The 21,859-nt window shown below is 28.2% G+C and overlaps 1 protein-coding gene across 1 annotated transcript in view; it reads left to right on the forward strand.

Annotated features, from left to right (window-relative positions):
* Positions 1-21,859, forward strand: part of LOC141404196 (uncharacterized) — a 55,772-nt gene that overhangs the window by 25,193 nt on the left and 8,720 nt on the right. The window contains exon 3 of the mRNA XM_073987560.1: positions 13,023-13,923. Within this exon, the coding sequence (XP_073843661.1) occupies positions 13,023-13,923 (901 nt within the window). The remainder of the gene's footprint in view (positions 1-13,022; positions 13,924-21,859) is intronic.

A 21,859-nucleotide genomic window follows, 5' to 3' on the forward strand; every position in this document is an offset into this window, starting at 1 on the left:
AAAAATTGAAAACATATTTTTTTAAAAAAATCCACGTTTCTTGAAAAACTTTTTTAAAAAATCCACGTTCATTGAAAAATTATTTTTTTTTTAAATTCACGTTTATTGAAAAAATATTTTTTTAAAAAATTGAAAAAAAAAATTTAAAATATTGAAAAAATATTTTTTTAAAAAAATCCACGTTTCTTGAAAAACTTTTTTTAAAAAATCCACGTTCATTGAAAAATTATTTTTTTTAAAAATCCACGTTTATTTAAAAATTATTTTTTTTAAATCCACGTTTATTTAAAAATTATTTTTTTTTTTAAATCCACGTTTATTTAAAAATATTTTTTTAAAAAATCCACCTTTAATTTAAAAAATTCACGTTTATTGAATTTTTTTTTTTTTTTAAATCCAAGTTTATTTTTTTCTTTGAAATCCACGTTTATTTAAAAAAAATGTTTTATTTTTTGTTTAATTTATAAATATTTTTAAAATAATCCACGTTTATTAAAAAAATATTTCTTTAAAAAATCCATGTTTATTAAAAAAATATTTCTGAAGCATTGTGGCGTTTTTTTATTGGGATAGCGTTTGCAATTTTGTTTTTTTTTTTTTCAAAATAGTCTGGCTTAATCCCATTGTTGTTGTTTTAATATTTTAAAACAACTATTTTATTAGTGGAAAAGATTTGGCATTGTTCGCCAAGGGGTAAGGCAGGGAATACTATAGTTTCGATCCACGCCACTGGATCTCATCAGTTCCCTTGTTTCTTGTTTGTGGATATTCTCCACCGAAGTTATTTTTCAATAACTTCTTCAACAAGAAACTTTTTATACCCAAACATCAATCGTCAGCTCGAAGTATCATCATGTATTGAAATAAATATAGTCTTATAGTGCTCTCAATACCCTATTTAACGGTGCCCTCCATATATCCGCAGGGTTCATAAATTTTTCCTAGAGGGCCCCTCAATAGGTGAACCCCCAAATATAGAGTGTTTTCATAAACGGTCAATATTTCAAAATTTCTACAATCATCATGTATTGAAATAAATATAGTCTTAAAGTGCTCTCAATACCCTATTTAACGGTGCCCTCCATATATCCGCAGGGTTCATAAATTTTTCCCCAAATATAGAGTGTTTTCATAAACGGTCAATATTTCAAAATTTCTACAATCATCATGTATTGAAATAAATATAGTCTTAAAGTGCTCTCAATACCCTATTTAACGGTGCCCTCCATATATCCGCAGGGTTCATAAATTTTTCGTAGAGGGCCCCTCAATAGGTCCACCCCCAAATATAGAGTGTTTTCATAAACGGTCAATATTTCAAAATTTCTACAATCATCATGTATTGAAATAAATATAGTCTTAAAGTGCTCTCAATACCCTATTTAACGGTGCCCTCCATATATCCGCAGGGTTCATAAATTTTTCCCCAAATATAGAGTGTTTTCATAAACGGTCAATATTTCAAAATTTCTACAATCATCATGTATTGAAATAAATATAGTCTTAAAGTGCTCTCAATACCCTATTTAACGGTGCCCTCCATATATCCGCAGGGTTCATAAATTTTTCCCCAAATATAGAGTGTTTTCATAAACGGTCAATATTTCAAAATTTCTACAATCATCATGTATTGAAATAAATATAGTCTTAAAGTGCTCTCAATACCCTATTTAACGGTGCCCTCCATATATCCGCAGGGTTCATAAATTTTTCGTAGAGGGCCCCTCAATAGGTCCACCCCCAAATATAGAGTGTTTTCATAAACGGTCAATATTTCAAAATTTCTACAATCATCATGTATTGAAATAAATATAGTCTTAAAGTGCTCTCAATACCCTATTTAACGGTGCCCTCCATATATCCGCAGGGTTCATAAATTTTTCCCCAAATATAGAGTGTTTTCATAAACGGTCAATATTTCAAAATTTCTACAATCATCATGTATTGAAATAAATATAGTCTTAAAGTGCTCTCAATACCCTATTTAACGGTGCCCTCCATATATCCGCAGGGTTCATAAATTTTTCGTAGAGGGCCCCTCAATAGGTCCACCCCCAAATATAGAGTGTTTTCATAAACGGTCAATATTTCAAAATTTCTACAATCATCATGTATTGAAATAAATATAGTCTTAAAGTGCTCTCAATACCCTATTTAACGGTGCCCTCCATATATCCGCAGGGTTCATAAATTTTTCCCCAAATATAGAGTGTTTTCATAAACGGTCAATATTTCAAAATTTCTACAATCATCATGTATTGAAATAAATATAGTCTTAAAGTGCTCTCAATACCCTATTTAACGGTGCCCTCCATATATCCGCAGGGTTCATAAATTTTTCGTAGAGGGCCCCTCAATAGGTCCACCCCCAAATATAGAGTGTTTTCATAAACGGTCAATATTTCAAAATTTCTACAATCATCATGTATTGAAATAAATATAGTCTTAAAGTGCTCTCAATACCCTATTTAACGGTGCCCTCCATATATCCGCAGGGTTCATAAATTTTTCCCCAAATATAGAGTGTTTTCATAAACGGTCAATATTTCAAAATTTCTACAATCATCATGTATTGAAATAAATATAGTCTTAAAGTGCTCTCAATACCCTATTTAACGGTGCCCTCCATATATCCGCAGGGTTCATAAATTTTTCGTAGAGGGCCCCTCAATAGGTCCACCCCCAAATATAGAGTGTTTTCATAAACGGTCAATATTTCAAAATTTCTACAATCATCATGTATTGAAATAAATATAGTCTTAAAGTGCTCTCAATACCCTATTTAACGGTGCCCTCCATATATCCGCAGGGTTCATAAATTTTTCCCCAAATATAGAGTGTTTTCATAAACGGTCAATATTTCAAAATTTCTACAATCATCATGTATTGAAATAAATATAGTCTTAAAGTGCTCTCAATACCCTATTTAACGGTGCCCTCCATATATCCGCAGGGTTCATAAATTTTTCGTAGAGGGCCCCTCAATAGGTCCACCCCCAAATATAGAGTGTTTTCATAAACGGTCAATATTTCAAAATTTCTACAATCATCATGTATTGAAATAAATATAGTCTTAAAGTGCTCTCAATACCCTATTTAACGGTGCCCTCCATATATCCGCAGGGTTCATAAATTTTTCGTAGAGGGCCCCTCAATAGGTCCACCCCCAAATATAGAGTGTTTTCATAAACGGTCAATATTTCAAAATTTCTACAATCATCATGTATTGAAATAAATATAGTCTTATAGTGCTCTCAATACCCTATTTAACGGTGCCCTCCATATATCCGCAGGGTTCATAAATTTTTCCTAGAGGGCCCCTCAATAGGTGAACCCCCAAATATAGAGTGTTTTCATAAACGGTCAATATTTCAAAATTTCTACAATCATCATGTATTGAAATAAATATAGTCTTAAAGTGCTCTCAATACCCTATTTAACGGTGCCCTCCATATATCCGCAGGGTTCATAAATTTTTCCCCAAATATAGAGTGTTTTCATAAACGGTCAATATTTCAAAATTTCTACAATCATCATGTATTGAAATAAATATAGTCTTAAAGTGCTCTCAATACCCTATTTAACGGTGCCCTCCATATATCCGCAGGGTTCATAAATTTTTCGTAGAGGGCCCCTCAATAGGTCCACCCCCAAATATAGAGTGTTTTCATAAACGGTCAATATTTCAAAATTTCTACAATCATCATGTATTGAAATAAATATAGTCTTAAAGTGCTCTCAATACCCTATTTAACGGTGCCCTCCATATATCCGCAGGGTTCATAAATTTTTCGTAGAGGGCCCCTCAATAGGTCCACCCCCAAATATAGAGTGTTTTCATAAACGGTCAATATTTCAAAATTTCTACAATCATCATGTATTGAAATAAATATAGTCTTAAAGTGCTCTCAATACCCTATTTAACGGTGCCCTCCATATATCCGCAGGGTTCATAAATTTTTCGTAGAGGGCCCCTCAATAGGTCCACCCCCAAATATAGAGTGTTTTCATAAACGGTCAATATTTCAAAATTTCTACAATCATCATGTATTGAAATAAATATAGTCTTATAGTGCTCTCAATACCCTATTTAACGGTGCCCTCCATATATCCGCAGGGTTCATAAATTTTTCCTAGAGGGCCCCTCAATAGGTGAACCCCCAAATATAGAGTGTTTTCATAAACGGTCAATATTTCAAAATTTCTACAATCATCATGTATTGAAATAAATATAGTCTTAAAGTGCTCTCAATACCCTATTTAACGGTGCCCTCCATATATCCGCAGGGTTCATAAATTTTTCCCCAAATATAGAGTGTTTTCATAAACGGTCAATATTTCAAAATTTCTACAATCATCATGTATTGAAATAAATATAGTCTTAAAGTGCTCTCAATACCCTATTTAACGGTGCCCTCCATATATCCGCAGGGTTCATAAATTTTTCGTAGAGGGCCCCTCAATAGGTCCACCCCCAAATATAGAGTGTTTTCATAAACGGTCAATATTTCAAAATTTCTACAATCATCATGTATTGAAATAAATATAGTCTTAAAGTGCTCTCAATACCCTATTTAACGGTGCCCTCCATATATCCGCAGGGTTCATAAATTTTTCCCCAAATATAGAGTGTTTTCATAAACGGTCAATATTTCAAAATTTCTACAATCATCATGTATTGAAATAAATATAGTCTTAAAGTGCTCTCAATACCCTATTTAACGGTGCCCTCCATATATCCGCAGGGTTCATAAATTTTTCCCCAAATATAGAGTGTTTTCATAAACGGTCAATATTTCAAAATTTCTACAATCATCATGTATTGAAATAAATATAGTCTTAAAGTGCTCTCAATACCCTATTTAACGGTGCCCTCCATATATCCGCAGGGTTCATAAATTTTTCGTAGAGGGCCCCTCAATAGGTCCACCCCCAAATATAGAGTGTTTTCATAAACGGTCAATATTTCAAAATTTCTACAATCATCATGTATTGAAATAAATATAGTCTTAAAGTGCTCTCAATACCCTATTTAACGGTGCCCTCCATATATCCGCAGGGTTCATAAATTTTTCCCCAAATATAGAGTGTTTTCATAAACGGTCAATATTTCAAAATTTCTACAATCATCATGTATTGAAATAAATATAGTCTTAAAGTGCTCTCAATACCCTATTTAACGGTGCCCTCCATATATCCGCAGGGTTCATAAATTTTTCGTAGAGGGCCCCTCAATAGGTCCACCCCCAAATATAGAGTGTTTTCATAAACGGTCAATATTTCAAAATTTCTACAATCATCATGTATTGAAATAAATATAGTCTTAAAGTGCTCTCAATACCCTATTTAACGGTGCCCTCCATATATCCGCAGGGTTCATAAATTTTTCCCCAAATATAGAGTGTTTTCATAAACGGTCAATATTTCAAAATTTCTACAATCATCATGTATTGAAATAAATATAGTCTTAAAGTGCTCTCAATACCCTATTTAACGGTGCCCTCCATATATCCGCAGGGTTCATAAATTTTTCGTAGAGGGCCCCTCAATAGGTCCACCCCCAAATATAGAGTGTTTTCATAAACGGTCAATATTTCAAAATTTCTACAATCATCATGTATTGAAATAAATATAGTCTTAAAGTGCTCTCAATACCCTATTTAACGGTGCCCTCCATATATCCGCAGGGTTCATAAATTTTTCCCCAAATATAGAGTGTTTTCATAAACGGTCAATATTTCAAAATTTCTACAATCATCATGTATTGAAATAAATATAGTCTTAAAGTGCTCTCAATACCCTATTTAACGGTGCCCTCCATATATCCGCAGGGTTCATAAATTTTTCGTAGAGGGCCCCTCAATAGGTCCACCCCCAAATATAGAGTGTTTTCATAAACGGTCAATATTTCAAAATTTCTACAATCATCATGTATTGAAATAAATATAGTCTTAAAGTGCTCTCAATACCCTATTTAACGGTGCCCTCCATATATCCGCAGGGTTCATAAATTTTTCCTAGAGGGCCCCTCAATAGGTCCACCCACAAATATAGAGTGTTTTCATAAACGGTCAATATTTCAAAATTTCTACAATCATCATGTATTGAAATAAATATAGTCTTATAGTGCTCTCAATACCCTATTTAACGGTGCCCTCCATATATCCGCAGGGTTCATAAATTTTTCCTAGAGGGCCCCTCAATAGGTCCACCCACAAATATAGAGTGTTTTCATAAACGGTCAATATTTCAAAATTTCTACAATCATCATGTATTGAAATAAATATAGTCTTATAGTGCTCTCAATACCCTATTTAACGGTGCCCTCCATATATCCGCAGGTTTCATAAATTTTTCCTAGAGGGCCCCTCAATAGGTCCACCCACAAATATAGAGTGTTTTCATAAACGGTCAATATTTCAAAATTTCTACAATCATCATGTATTGAAATAAATATAGTCTTATAGTGCTCTCAATACCCTATTTAACGGTGCCCTCCATATATCCGCAGGTTTCATAAAATTTTCCTAGAGGGCCCCTCAATAGGTCCATCCCATACATGAAGGCATTTAATCATCGGTCCATTTTGTTTAATCTTCTCCAAAAATTTCCAATTTTCTCAAAATATCCACAATAAAATACTTAGTGCTATGCATGTGCTTATTTTTTTTATTCTGAGTAATCTTCTAAAACATACATATATCCAAGAAAATCGTTTTTCAAAATCGTTTTTACAACTGTTATACGAATCTGTTATACAACTGTTATATTGTTATACCACCACAATTGTGGTTTTTGTCTCCGCTAGTTAAAACCGTATTTATCTTCACACCCATGAACAATTTGTATTAAAGAATCCACGATTGAAGAAAAAATTTTTAAAATCTAAATTTAAAAACGGTTTTCTTAAAGAATCCACTGTTGAACAAATTTTTTGAAAGATCGTTTGAAAAAGATCCTCGTTTGATTTTTTGCAATATAATGTTCTTTAAAAAAATTAATATAATATTCTTTGAAAAATCCATATCTGTGGGACACTTGAAAAAAAATATTTTTTTTTAAATTCACGTTTTGTTGAGTAATTAAAACTTATATTTTTAATCCGCGTGTTGTTTGGCTTTTGAAATATTTTTTGAGTCCTCGTTAACCGAAACCTCTACTCACTTCTTATAAAATTTATTATTTTCCAGTATACAACCTACCGCCCTACAGTATTAGCAGCAATCATTTACTTTTTTAAAGATTAAAAAAACTAGTTTCTTAAAAAAATATTTTTTTTAAAAAAACGAGTTTCTTGAATTTTTTATATCCACGTTTCCTGAATTTTTTTAATACAAGTTTCTTGAATTTTTTTATATCCACGTTTATTTAAAAATTATTTTTTTAAAAATCCACGTTATTTAAAAATATTTTTTTTAATCCACCTTTATTTAAAAAAAATCCACGTTTATTTAAAAATATTTTTTAAAACAAATCCACGTTTATAAAAAAATATTTTTTAAAACAAATCCACGTTTATAAAAAAATAAATTTTATTAAAAATCTACGATTATTGAAAAAATATTTCTTTAAAAAATCCATGCTTCTTGAAAAAATATTTCTTTAAAAAATCCATGCTTCTTGAAAAAATGTTTTTAAAAAATCCACGTTTATTGAAAAATATTTTTTAAAAAATTCACGTTTATTGAAAAATATTTTTTTAAAAAATCCACGTTTATTGAAAAATAATTTTTAAAAAATCCACGTTTATTGAAAAATATTTTTTAAAAAATCCACGTTTATTGAAAAATATTTTTTAAAAAATCCACGTTTATTGAAAATATTTTTTAAAAAATCCACGTTTATTGAAAAATATTTTTTAAAAAATCCACGTTTATTGAAAAATATTTTTTAAAAAATCCACGTTTATTGAAAAATATTTTTTAAAAAATCCACGTTTATTGAAAATATTTTTTAAAAAATCCACGTTTATTGAAAAATATTTTTTAAAAAATCCACGTTTATTGAAAAATATTCTTTAAAAAACCCACGTTTATTGAAAAATCCACGTTTATAGAAAAATATTTTTTAAAAAATCCACGTTTATTGAAAAATCCACGTTTATAGAAAAATATTTTTTAAAAAATCCACGTTTATAGAAAAATATTTTTTAAAAAATCCACGTTTATTGAAAAATCCACGTTTATAGAAAAATATTTTTTAAAAAAATCCACGTTTATTGAAAAATCCACGTTTATAGAAAAATATTTTTTAAAAAATCCACGTTTATTGAAAAATCCACGTTTATTGAAAAATATTTTTTAAAAAATCCACGTTTATTGAAAAATCCACGTTTATAGAAAAATATTTTTTAAAAAATCCACGTTTATTGAAAAATCCACGTTTATAGAAAAATATTTTTTAAAAAATCCACGTTTATTGAAAAATCCACGTTTATTGAAAAATATTTTTTAAAAAATCCACGTTTATTGAAAAATATTTTTTAAAAAATCCACGTTATTGAAAAATATTCTTTAAAAAACCCACGTTTATTGAAAAATCCACGTTTATAGAAAAATATTTTTTAAAAAATCCACGTTTATTGAAAAATATTTCCGCAGGGTTCATAAATTTTTCCTAGAGGGCCCCTCAATAGGTCCACCCACAAATATAGAGTGTTTTCATAAACGGTCAATATTTCAAAATTTCTACAATCATCATGTATTGAAATAAATATAGTATTTATAGAAAAATATTTTTTAAAAAATCCACGTTTATAGAAAAATATTTTTTAAAAAATCCACGTTTATAGAAAAATATTTTTTAAAAAATCCACGTTTATAGAAAAATATTTTTTAAAAAATCCACGTTTATTGAAAAATCCACGTTTATAGAAAAATATTTTTTAAAAAATCCACGTTTATTGAAAAATCCACGTTTATTGAAAAATCCACGTTTATAGAAAAATATTTTTTAAAAAATCCACGTTTATAGAAAAATATTTTTTAAAAAATCCACGTTTATAGAAAAATATTTTTTAAAAAATCCACGTTTATAGAAAAATATTTTTTAAAAATCCACGTTTATTGAAAAATCCACGTTTATAGAAAAATATTTTTTAAAAAATCCACGTTTATAGAAAAATATTTTTTAAAAAATCCACGTTTATAGAAAAATATTTTTTAAAAAATCCACGTTTATTGAAAAATATTTTTTAAAAAATCTGCGTTTCTTGAAAAACTTTTTAAAAAATCAACGTTTATTGAAAAAAATGTTTTTTTTAAAAAAATCAACGTTTATTGAAAAAAAAATATTTTTAAAAAAATCCACGTTTCTTGAAAAACTTTTTTAAAAAAATCCTAGTTTATTGAAAAAATATTTTAAAAAAATCCTAGTTTATTGAAAAAATATTTTTAAAAAAACTCCACGTTTCTTGAAAAACTTTTTTAAAAAATCCACGTTTACTGAAAAATATTTTTTTTTTAAATCCACGTTTATTGAAAAACTTTTTTAAAAAATCCACGTTTATTGAAAAACTTTTTTAAAAAATCCACGTTTATTGAAATTTTTCTTATTTTAAAAAATCCACGTTTATAAAAAAATATTTTTTTTTAAAAAATCCACGTTTCTTTTAAAAAATCTACGCTTATTGAAAAATATTTAAAAAAACACTTTATTGAAAAAATAATTTTTAAAAAATCCTCGTTTATTGAAAAATATTTTTTAAAAAATCCACTTTTATTGAAAAAATATTTTTTAAAAAGTCCACGTTGCTCGAAAAAAAAATTTAAAAAAATCCATGTTTGTTGAAAAAATATTTTTTTAAAAATCCACGATTCTTGAAAAATCCTCGTTTCTTCAAAAATATTTTTTGAAAAATCCATCTTTCTTGCAAAATATTTTATAAAAAATATCCGTTTAGTTGGGTATTTGAAGGAAATATAGTTTAAAAGTACACTTTTTTTGGAAAATTGGAAAAAATATCTTTTTAAAAAATCAACGTTTTGTAGAGTATTGGAAAAAATATTTTTTTTTTTTAAAATACACGATTGAAAAAATATTGAAAAAAAATTTATAAAATCCACGTTTATTGTAAAAATGTTTTATTTAGAAAATCCACGTTTGTTGAAAAAATATTTTTGAAAAGATCCAAGTTTGTTGAAAAAATATATAATATAAATATTATTTTTAGAAAATCCATGTTTATTAAAAAATATTTTTTTAAAAAATCCACGTTTATTGAACGAATATTTTTTAGAAAATCTACGTTTCTTGAAATATATTAATAAAAATCCACTTTTGACGAAATATTTAAAAAACTCGTGGAAAAATATTTTTAAAAAATCTACATTTATTGCGTACTAAAAAAATTAAGGAACAAATTTCCTTTACCGACAGTTTGCACATTTTTTTTCATAAATCGAAATTTTCTTTTTTTAACCGGGAATTTTAAATTAAATTTTTTTCTCTAAGTAGCCGACCTTTAATTATATACAGCGTTGGAATCTGCATAAAAAGCACTATCTGTGGTAATTATTTCACATTTTTCCGAATACTGACGGTAAAGGAAAGTTATGCCAAAATTAAATCCACCTTCGTCGGGTAATTCAAAAAATATATTTTTTTAAATTTAACATTTGTCAAGTGCTTAAAACCGCTTTAACAGAAAAATGCTTTCAAAAATCTACTTTTCCAAAAATGCTTTTTAAAAAATACCCGTTTCCAAAAAGGCTTTTTAAAAAATGTAAGTTTCCAAAAAATTTATTTAAAAAAAACCATGTTTCCAGAAATGTTTTTAAAAATTCACGTTTGCCAAGATATTTTTTAAAAAACAGGGTGCAAAAAATATTTTTTAAAAAATCCATGATGGGAAAAATATTTTTTAAAGAATGCACAATTGAAAAAAATATTCTTCAAAAAAATCCATGATTAAAAAAAATATATTCTTTAAAATATTTCTATTGGATAAATATTTTTAAAAAATCTACGATAAAAGAATTTTTTTAAATTGACAGTTGATAAAATTTTTTTTTTAAAAATTCCACGATTGAAAAAAATCGACAATTGATAAAAATATTTCTTTAATAAATCCACGATTGAAAACATATTTTTTTTTTGAAATACTCTATTGGAAAAATATTTCTTAAATAATCCAATTTTCTTGAAAAAATATAATTGAAAAAATTTATTAACAATAAACATACAGAATTGAAACGCATTTTTTTAAAAATCCACGTTTCTTAACATGTATTTTTTTAAAAGTCTATGTTTCTTAAAAAATTATTCTTAAAAAAACAAGTTTCTTGAAAAAATATTTCTTGAATTTTTTTATATCCACGTTTCTTGAAAAACTATTATTTAAAAAATTCAAGTTTATTGAAAATTTTTTAAATCCACGTTTATTTAAAATATTTTTTTTATTTAAATAAATAAAATAAATAAAACATATTTTTTTAAAAAAATCCACGTCTATAGAAAAAAAAAATTACAAAAGTCCACGTCTATTGAAAAAATTTTTTTTTAGAAAAATCCACGTCCATTGAAAAAATACTTTTTAAAATAATCCACGTCCATTGAAAAAATACTTTTTAAAATAATCCACGTTTATTAAAAAAATATATTTTATTAAAAATCCACGTTTATTGAAAAAATGTTTTATTTTTTATTGAAAAAATATTTAAAAAAAAAAAAAAACAATCCACGTCTATTGAAAAAATATTTAAAAAAAACAATCCACGTCTATTGAAAAAATATTTTTTTAAAAAAATCCACGTCTATTGAAAAAATATTTTTTTTTTAAAAAATCCACGTCTATGAAAAAATATTTTTTAAAAAATCCACGTCTATTGAAAAGAAAATTTTAAAAAATCCACGTCTATTGAAAAATATTTTTTAAAATAAACCACCTTTATTAAAAAATATATTTTAATCAAAATCCGCGTTTATTGGAAAAATATTTCTTTAAAAAATCCACATTTACTAAAAAATATTTCTTTAAAAAATCCGCGCTTATTGAAAAATATTTTAAAAAACCCTCTATTAAACAATTTTTCTTTAAAAAATCTACGCTTATTCAAAAATTTTTTTCTAAAAAATCTACGCTTATTGAAAATGTTTTTTTTAGAAAATCTACGCTTATTCAAATAATTTTTTTTAAAAAAATCTACGCTTATTGAAATTTTTTTTTTTTAAAAATCTACGCTTGTTGAAAAATATTTAAAAAAACACTTTATTAAAAAAATATTTTTTAAAAAATCCGCGTTTATTAAAAAAATATTTTTTAAAAAATCCGCGTTTATTAAAAAAATATTTTTTAAAAAATCCGCGTTTATTGGAAAATGTTTTTTAAAAATTCCACTTTTATGGAAAAAATATTTTTTAAAAATTCCACTTTTATGGAAAAAATATTTTTTAAAAATCCACATTTATTGAAAAAATATTTTTAAAAAAATCCACGTTTATTGAAAAAATATTTTTTAAAAAATCCACGTTTTATTGAAAAAATATTTTTTTAAAAAATCCACGTCTATTGAAAAAATATTTTCTAAAAATCCACGTTTCTTGAAAAAATATTTTTTTAAAAAAATCCACGTTGCTCGAACAAATATTTTTAAAAAATCTATGTTTGTTGAAATTTTTTTTTTAAAAAAATCATGTTTCTTGAAAGATCATTCATGTTTTTGAAAGGTCGTTTGAAAAAAATAGTTTGAAAAAATCCTCGTTTGATTTTTTTTAAATCCTAGTTTGTAAAAGTCCACGATAAAAAAAATAAAAAATCCACGTTGGAAAAAAATGTTTTAAAACAACCACGTTGGAATACAATGTTCTTTAAAAAATTAAAGTTTAAAAAAATATTCTTTGAAAATATGAAAAAATATTTTCTCTAAAATGCATATTTTGTGGGACACTTGAAAATATTTTTTTTTTTTTAAATTCACGTTTTGTTGAGTAATTATAAATATATATTTTTAATCCGCGTGTTGTTTGAGTCCTCTTTTCCCCGAAACCTCTACTCACTTCTTATAAAATTTATTATTTTCCAGGATACAACCTACCGCCCTGCAGTATTAGCAGCAATCATTAACTTTTTCAAAGATACCGAAATTAAGGGCATGCCTTGTCGCATGTGTAATAGATTATATCGATCTGGCTTGGGACTTTTATCACACGTTGAAACATGCGGATTGGGGTATCAACGAGCTGATTGTGAATATTGTAAAAGAAATTACTCCGTTACTTCCCTAGCCATTCACATACGTTCATGTCCGGCAAAATTAAATCAAATGAAAGCCACCGAAACTACAGAATCTGATAATGTTGTGCCGCCAGAGGAACAAGTGTTAAGTGTAACGGGTCGCGCTAAACGTCATTCCACAATAAAGGCTGAATCAAAAATAAAACAAATTGGTGCCCATTTAGTTAATACCGCCGACGAAGGAAAGTCTGAATTTAATCCTCTCGACCATATACGTTATCAAGCCCCACTGGCAGAAGACAGCATACGTGCAGGATGGTCCGCACATATAGAGAAATTCGGCAAAGCTTGTTGCCCCTTAAAATGGTGTCAATTTTCAAGTGATAAAATCGAAGAACTGGATAATCATATAAAATCTTGTCGATTTCTACCAAAAGTTGGCTATCATTGTACAGCGTGTAAACGTCGACCCTGTTACGAAACTGAAGAGCAAGCAATAGCCCATGTAAGAGCCACACATCGTACAAGTGAAGATTTCTCACAATCCGATTCGGATTGTAACATTAAAACCGATGATGATCAAACATCAGATGATGATGCCGGTGATAGCCTTTCGGATGCCGTTGACGAGGATGAAAATGAATTAGATGATGTTGAAGAATCTAAGAATTCGAAGAGAAGGTCCAAGAAAAAATCCACAACTGCGTATAGGCCGTTTGTACAGGGATATGGTGCTTTCCGAAAGAGAGGTAAGTTTTTGTTTCAAGTCGTAAAACATGGTTATGTTGTTAACAGTCTCTGTGGAACTTGGCAGTGGAGTTTGTATTTTAAAGCATAAAAACAGAGCAAACTTTTAGGCTTTCCTTTTCGTTTATTATTATTTTGTATTTAATTCTTTAATTCACCTTTTCTCAGTCTCTGAGAAAAACTACTTCTATGGAAAAATTTACTCAGTGACTTTTTTCTATGGGAAAAATTTCCTCAGATGCCGAAGAAGAAGAACGCTATTGCTTTTGGTGAAAATCGGTTCAGATTTGGATATAGCTCCCATATATATTTTCACCCGATTTCACGTATTTGCTGCACCAAACACGCTATATACGTCCGATTTGGATGAAATTTGGAATGTTTGACGGAATTCGGTCTAGTAATAAATGTGCCAAATTATATCGAAATCGGTTCAGATTTGGATATAGCTTCCATATATATTTTCGCCCGATTTCACGTATTTGCTGCACCAAACACGCTATACACGTCCAATTTTGATGAAATTTTGAATGTATGACAGAATTCGGTCCAGAAATAATTGTACTAAATTATATCGAAATGGGTTTAGATTTGGATATAGCTCCCATATAAATTTTCGGCCGATTTCACGTATTTTCTGTACCAAACAAGCTTTATATTTCCGATTTCGATGAAATTTGGAATGTGTGACTGAATTCAGTCTAGAAATAAATGTGCCAAATTATATCGAAATCGGTTCAGATTTGGATATAGCTCCCATATATATTTTCGGCCGATTTCACGTATTTTCTGTACCAAACACGCTATATACGTCCAATTTTGATGAAATTTTGAATGTGTGACTGAATTTTGTCTACAAATAAGTGTGCCAAATTATATAGAAATCGGTTCAGATTTAGATATAGCTCCCATATATATTTTCGGCCGATTTCACGTATTTTCTGTACCACACATGCTATATATGTCCGATTTTGATGAAATTTGGAATGTTTGACTGAATTCGGTCTAGAAATAAGTGTGCCAAATTATATCGAAATCGGTCCGGATTTGGATATAGCTCCCATATATATTTTCGGCCGATTTTACGCATTTCCTGTACCACACATGCTATATATGTCCGATTTCGATGAAATTCGGAATGTGTGACTGAATTCGGTCTGGAAATAAATGTGCCAAATTATATCGAAATCGGTTTAGATTTGGATATAGCACCCATATATATTTTCGGCCGATTTCGTGTATTTTCTGCTCCAAACACGCTATATATTTCCGATTTCGATGAAATTTGGAATGTGTGACTGAATTCTGTCTAGAAATAAATGTGCCAAATTATATCAAAATCGGTTTAGATCTGGATATAGCTCCGATTTATATTTTACATATTCACAGTGGTGTAGGGTATCATATAGTCGGCCCCGCCCGACTTTGATCCTTTCCTTACTGGTTTTAAATTAGATTCAAATATTTTTTTTAAAAAATCAGCTATGAAAAAATTTAAAAGTTCATACTTGAAAAAATATTTTTCAAAAAATCCACTCTTTGAAAATTTTTTTTAAAATAAAATTCTCGTTTGAAAAAAATACATTTTATAAAAATACATTTTTTGGAAAATATTTTTTCAAACGTGGATTAAAAAAAAATACCTTTTTCAAACGTGTATTTTATTTAAAAAAATATTTTCTTCAAAGTTCAACTTTTAAAAAATAATTTTTTAAAATTGAATTTTACGTTTAAAAATATGTTTTTATAAGTTAAAAAAAAATAATTTAAAAAAATATCACGTTTAAAAACATATTAAAAACCCGATTCAAAAAATGAAATACTTTATGAAATTATGAAATAAAATATTTTTAAAAAATTCACGTTTGAAAAAACAATTTTTTAAAAAATCCACCTATAAAAAAACATTTTTTAAAAAATTCTCGTTTGGAAAAAAATATTTTTAAAAAAAGCAACTATTGAGAACATTTTTTTTTAAATCTACTTTTGGAAGGAAATTTTATTTTTTAATCCACGTTTGAATAAAAAATATATTTTTGTAAATTCATGTTTTTTAAATTCAACTTTGAAGAAATATTTTTTTTTTGCAGTGTTGGCGGTTTTTATTTGGGATGATGACTTCTATTTTGTTTTTCAAATAAATAAATTAAAGTTGTTTTAATAAAATATCAAAACAACGATTATGGGAATAAGCCTGACTATTTTGAAAAATAAAATAGAAATATTTTTTTTTAATTCAAAGTACAACTTTCAAAATGTCCACTTTTTAAAAATAAATTTTTAATAAAATCTACGTTAGAAAAAAAATATTTTTTAATAAAAATAGGTAAAAAAAACTTTTTAAGTTAAACGGTTTTATGTTAAACATACATTGCAATGTTTAAGATAAAGGTACTAAAAACCAAAAAATAATAAAATAGATACAGTCGTGGGAATTATAAACATATGCATAGACTAGACTAAAATAAAACCGTGGGGCGCGTCAATTGTCTACAATCGTTGACTAAAATGTTTGTTTTGTAATGTTACACTATAATTAGGCAGTTGTTCAACCGACAACGATGGACGTGTGATAAGTGGGGCTAGAATGTGGAAACAAGCTAGCAAGCTCGATTATAAGCGAGTTTTAGGGTTTCATAGTGGTTAGCGAGTAGTACTTTGTCGATTAAAGACAAACTACGAGCAGTGAAACGCTTCCTCGCCAGGCAGCAGTGTGAATGTCCAACGATAAACTAGTTGAAACATCTCTTTTATTTACATGGAGTGTATAACTATTGGAATTTCCATGAGCAAGAAATATTAAGTAATTTCCTCACCGTCTGCGGGCCAACTGCCTAACGACGAATTAAACGATTCTTCTATCGCACATTAAGTCGATAATTTGTAGACAATTGACGTGCCCCACGGTTTTATTTTAATCTAGTCTATGCATATGTTTATAATTCCCACGACTGTATCTATTTTATTATTTTTTGGTTTTTAGTACCTTTGTCTTAAACATTGCAATGTATGTTTAACATAAAACCGTTTAACTTAAAAAGTTTTTTTACCTATTTTTATTTTCTAGTTTTTAGTTTTTATTTCGCATTCTGTTTAATTCATTTAGTGCTTCATTATTGCAAGGTTTCTTGCCCGTTAGTTTATTGCAGTCCAACTCCTCTATACGTAGTCCCTGCAAAGATCTTACTCTACTAAGAGCCACGTAGGCTTGACCTTCTTCAAACAGTTTCGCACCTAAGTATACGACTGCGTGATCCACAGTGCTGCCCTGCATTTTATGTATAGTAGAAGCCCATGATAGTATTAAAGGCAACATTCTTCTTTCAGCCGTCCCGTAATTGTACTTAGCTGGAAACTGTATGGCTTTCGGGTGTATAAGATGTCCTGTATAGTGCACTGTATTCTTCTTGTCAAGCCCTTTTATTTGATACCCATATTGGTGGGATTGATAAAAAATTGTTATCAGCCATTTGGTAGCGGCGGCCATCTTAGATTTCAATTTTGCATAGTAAATTGTATTCTACTTGTTGAGACCTTTCATTTGATACCCATTTTGAGGGGATTGATAAAACCTACGTTATCCGCCATTTTGTAGCGGCCGCTATCTTGGATTTCAATTTTTTATAGTACATTGTATTCTGCTTGTTGAGCCCTTTCATTTGATACTCATATTGATGGGATTGATAAAACCTACGTTATCCGCCATTTTGTAGCGGCCGCCATCTTGGATTTCATTTTTTTACAGTATATTGTATTCTGCTTGTTGAGCCCTTTCATTTGATACCCACATTGATGGGATTGATAAAACCTACGTTATCCGCCATTTTGTAGCGACCGCCATCTTGGATTTCAATTTTTAAAGTATATTGTATTCTGCTTGTTGAGCCCTTTCATTTGATACCCATATTGATGGGATTGATAAAACCTACGTTATCCGCCATTTTGTAGCGGCCGCCATCTTGGATTTCAATTTTTTACAGTATATTGTATTCTGCTTGTTGAGCCCTTTCATTTGACACCCATATTGATGGGATTGATAAAACCTACGTTATCCGCCATTTTGTAGCGGCCGCCATCTTGGATTTAAATTTTTTATAGTATATTGTATTCTGCTTGTTGAGGACGGGGCACAGGGTACTCAGGTTCCAATCGTCGGGTACTCGTTCTTCCTGCCAGATGGTGGCAATTAGCTGATGAATACACCTTATCAGCGTGTCGTCTCCGGTTTTGAACAGCTCGGCTGGCAAGCCATCGGCTCCTGCTGCCTTATTATTCTTCAGCCGGTTTATTGCTGTCTTTACCTCATCTTGGCCGTGTGGTATACATTCAATACCATATTCTGGGATTGGATCTGTGGTATCTTCGTCGAATTCGCTGCTATTGGGTACCAACAGTTTGGAAAAATGCTCTTTCCATATCCTGATGAAACCTACGTTATCCGCCATTTTGTAGCGGCCGCCATCTTGGATTTAAATTTTTTATAGTATATTGTATTCTGCTTGTTGAGCCCTTTCATTTGATACCCATATTGATGGGATTGATAAAACCTACGTTATCCGCCATTTTGTAGCGGCCGCCATCTTGAATTTATAATGATAATGAATAAATATAATTGTATTGTCACCAAAATCCAAAGTGTATACAAAATTTCAGATTAATCGGTTGACAGGAAGAGGGTGAAATTTGAATTACTAAATTTGACCCAAGAATAAATAATAAATAAAACAAACGGGGTGAGCTAAATAAAACCATTTAAAAATGGGTTTTTTCAAATTTTTATCAAAGTCGAACTTTAAAAAAAATCATTCGTCAATTAAAACAAAAAAAAATTTTAAACATGGACTTTAAAAAATATATTTTATTCAAAGGTGGATTAAAAAAAAAATATTTTCTTTCAAAAGTGTTTTATTTTTTTCAAACGTGGATTTAAAAAATGGCTTTTTAAACGTGGATTTTATTTAAAAAGTATTTTCTTCAAAGTTCAACTTTTAAAAAATAATTTTTGAAAATTGAATTTTACGTTTAAAAATATATTTTTTTTTAATATGCGTTTAAAAAAATATATATTTTTTTTAAAAATCACGTTTAAAAACATATTAAAAAACTCGATTCGAAAAATGAAATACTTTATGAAATTATGAAATAAAATATACTTAAAAAGTCTACGTTTGAAATAAAATATTTTTAAAAAATTAACGTTTGAAAAAACATTTTTAAAAAATCTACGTATAAAAAACATTTTTTAAAAAATTCGCGTTTGGAAAACAATATTTTTAAAAAAGCAACTATTGAGAACATATTTTTTTTTAAAAAATCTACTTTGGGAAGAAAATCCACGCTTGAGTAAAATATATTTTTGTAAATTCAACTTTGAAGAAATATTTTTTAGGAGTGTTGGCGTTTTTTATTTGTGATGATGACGTCTATTTTGTTTTTCAAATAAATACATTAAAGTTGTTTTAATAAAATATTGAAAATATTATTTTTTCAAAGTTCAACTTTCAAAAAATCCACTTTTTAAAAAATAAATTTTTAGTAAAAAAAAATATTTTTTAAAAATTGTTTTTTTCAAAATCGAACTTAAAAAAAAAATATTTTTTCTTTCAAAAGTGTTTTATTTTTTCAAAATATGTTCTTCAATAGCTGAATTTTTTAAAAAAGTATTTTTTCAAGCTTTCATTTTTAAATAAATGGATTTAAAAAAAATGTTTTGTCAAACGTAGATTTTTTTAAATAAAAATTTGACAACCTAGATTTTTTAAAAAATATCTTTTTATACCCTCAGCCTTTAGGCTAAAGAGGGTATTTACACTTTGATACGACCAAAAATGTGCCTCATCGAAATAATGGTTTTAGACCCCAAGTATGTTTGTACGATATCCGTTTCAGACAATTTTGAGTAGATCTAGCAATGTCCGTCCGTCTGTCTGTCTGTCTGTCCGTCTGTCCGTCTGTCTGTCTGTCTGGCTGGCTGGTGCGCACGATAACTCTCGAACGGATCAATCGATTCGGTTCAAATTTTGGGTATCGAAATATTTTGTCCAGATTCGATTTAAGTTCGAAGATGGGCCATATAGGTCCACTCCTTCAGGTACCTCCCCCACAAATGTTCAAAAATTATCGCAAAACTTGTGCGCACGATAACTCTTGTACGGAATAACCAATTTGGTCCATACTTTGCACATCGTGTAATTTATACCAACCTTAGATGAGGTTCCAATATGGACTCAATCGGTCCACTCCTTCGGGTACCTCCCACACAAATTATCGGAAAAGTTCAGTTTAGGACCTGGTCTCGAATCGCTTTGATTTTTGTTGACGCAAGTTGTATTCGCTGTCCTCTATACGACGCTATAAGTTTCATTAGGGGCAAGTCCATACTTCCTGAGAAAATAGCCTGAAAGTTACAAAAAACCCTATGAAACCGTGTGTAGTGGTTGGAGCGCAAGATAACTCTCGAACGGATCTGCCGATTCGGTCCAAAATTTGGCTTTTGTAATATTTTGTCCAAACTTAGTTCAAGTTCAACGATGGATTATATCGGTTCACTCCTTCCGGTACCTCCCCCACAAAAGTTCAAAAATGTTCGGAAAATTTGTGCGTACGATAACTCTTGAAGGAAGTAACCGATTTGGTCCATACTTTGCACATTATGAAATTTCTACTCATACGACCAAAATTTTGAAACCCCCTAAATACATAAGTTTTTTGTGAAAAAAGTGTTTCAATTTGCACAGGCTGAGGGTATATCTCTGTCGGCAAAGCCGACTGATACTTTTTTACTTGTTCAAATTTGAATTTTTCAAACGTGAACTTAAAAAAATAATATTTTTTCAAACCTGTATTCTTTAAAAATAATATTTTATTTTAAACGTGGATTTTTTAAGAAATATTTTTTTTTCAATTATATATTTTTATGAAGTATTTTTGCAAAAAATTTTTTTTAAATGTAGATTTTTTAAAAAATATTTTTTAAACGTAAATTTTTTTAAATAATTTTTAAAAATTATTTTACTAAAAAGTACTTTTTCAAAGGTAAATTTTATAAAAAAAAGAATATTTTTTCAAAGTCGAATTATTAAAAAATATTTTTTTTAAATTTGAACTAAAAATAAACAAATCCACTTTTTGGAAAATATATTTTCCAAAAAATACACGTTTGAAAAAATATTTTCCAAAAAATCCTCGTTTGATTCAAATATTTTCCAAAACATCCACGTGAGGAAAATGTTTAAAAAATACACGTTTGAAAAAAAATATTTTTTAAAAATCCAAGTTTGATTTTTTTAAATCCAAGTTTAAAAAAATATTTTGATAAAAAAATCACTTCCGAAAATAATAGAATAAACGTTTAAAATAAAAAAGCTTTTAAAAAATCTACGTTTCAAAACGTTTCCAAATTAAGAAATCACAAAGAAACCAATATTTGTAAAAAGTTTACGTTTGAAAAGCATTTTTGTAAAGTTCACGTTTGAAAAAAAAATAAAAAAAAACACATTTAAAGAAATCGTAAAAACAGTTATGATTTTTTCAAATCCACGTGTGAAGAAAAAATTAAAAATCCATTTAAAAAAAATATTTGGAAAATGTTTTTTTTTTTTTTAATTCCACATTTGAGAAAATATTTTGTAAAAAATCGACTTAAAGAAATATTTTTAAAAAATCGACTTTTGAAAAAATATTTTTTAAATTAATTTTTAATTTTATATTTTTTAAGCGTTTGACATTTTTTTTAAATACCATGTTTTTTTAAAATATCCACGTTAAAAGAAATATAAAAATGTTAAAAATCGTCAGGGCAATTATTAAAAAAAAAAAAAAAATAAAGAAAAACAAATCAGTCAACACTTATTTTTTTTAAAAAATCAAAGAAAAATGTATATTTTTATGAAATATTTTTTCAAGCCTTGATTTTCGAATTTATTTTTCGAATCGGGT

Source organism: Musca autumnalis, unplaced genomic scaffold (genome assembly GCF_047663935.1).
Source record: "Musca autumnalis isolate F117 unplaced genomic scaffold, ASM4766393v1 scaffold_4, whole genome shotgun sequence".
Taxonomy (NCBI): domain Eukaryota; kingdom Metazoa; phylum Arthropoda; class Insecta; order Diptera; family Muscidae; genus Musca; species Musca autumnalis.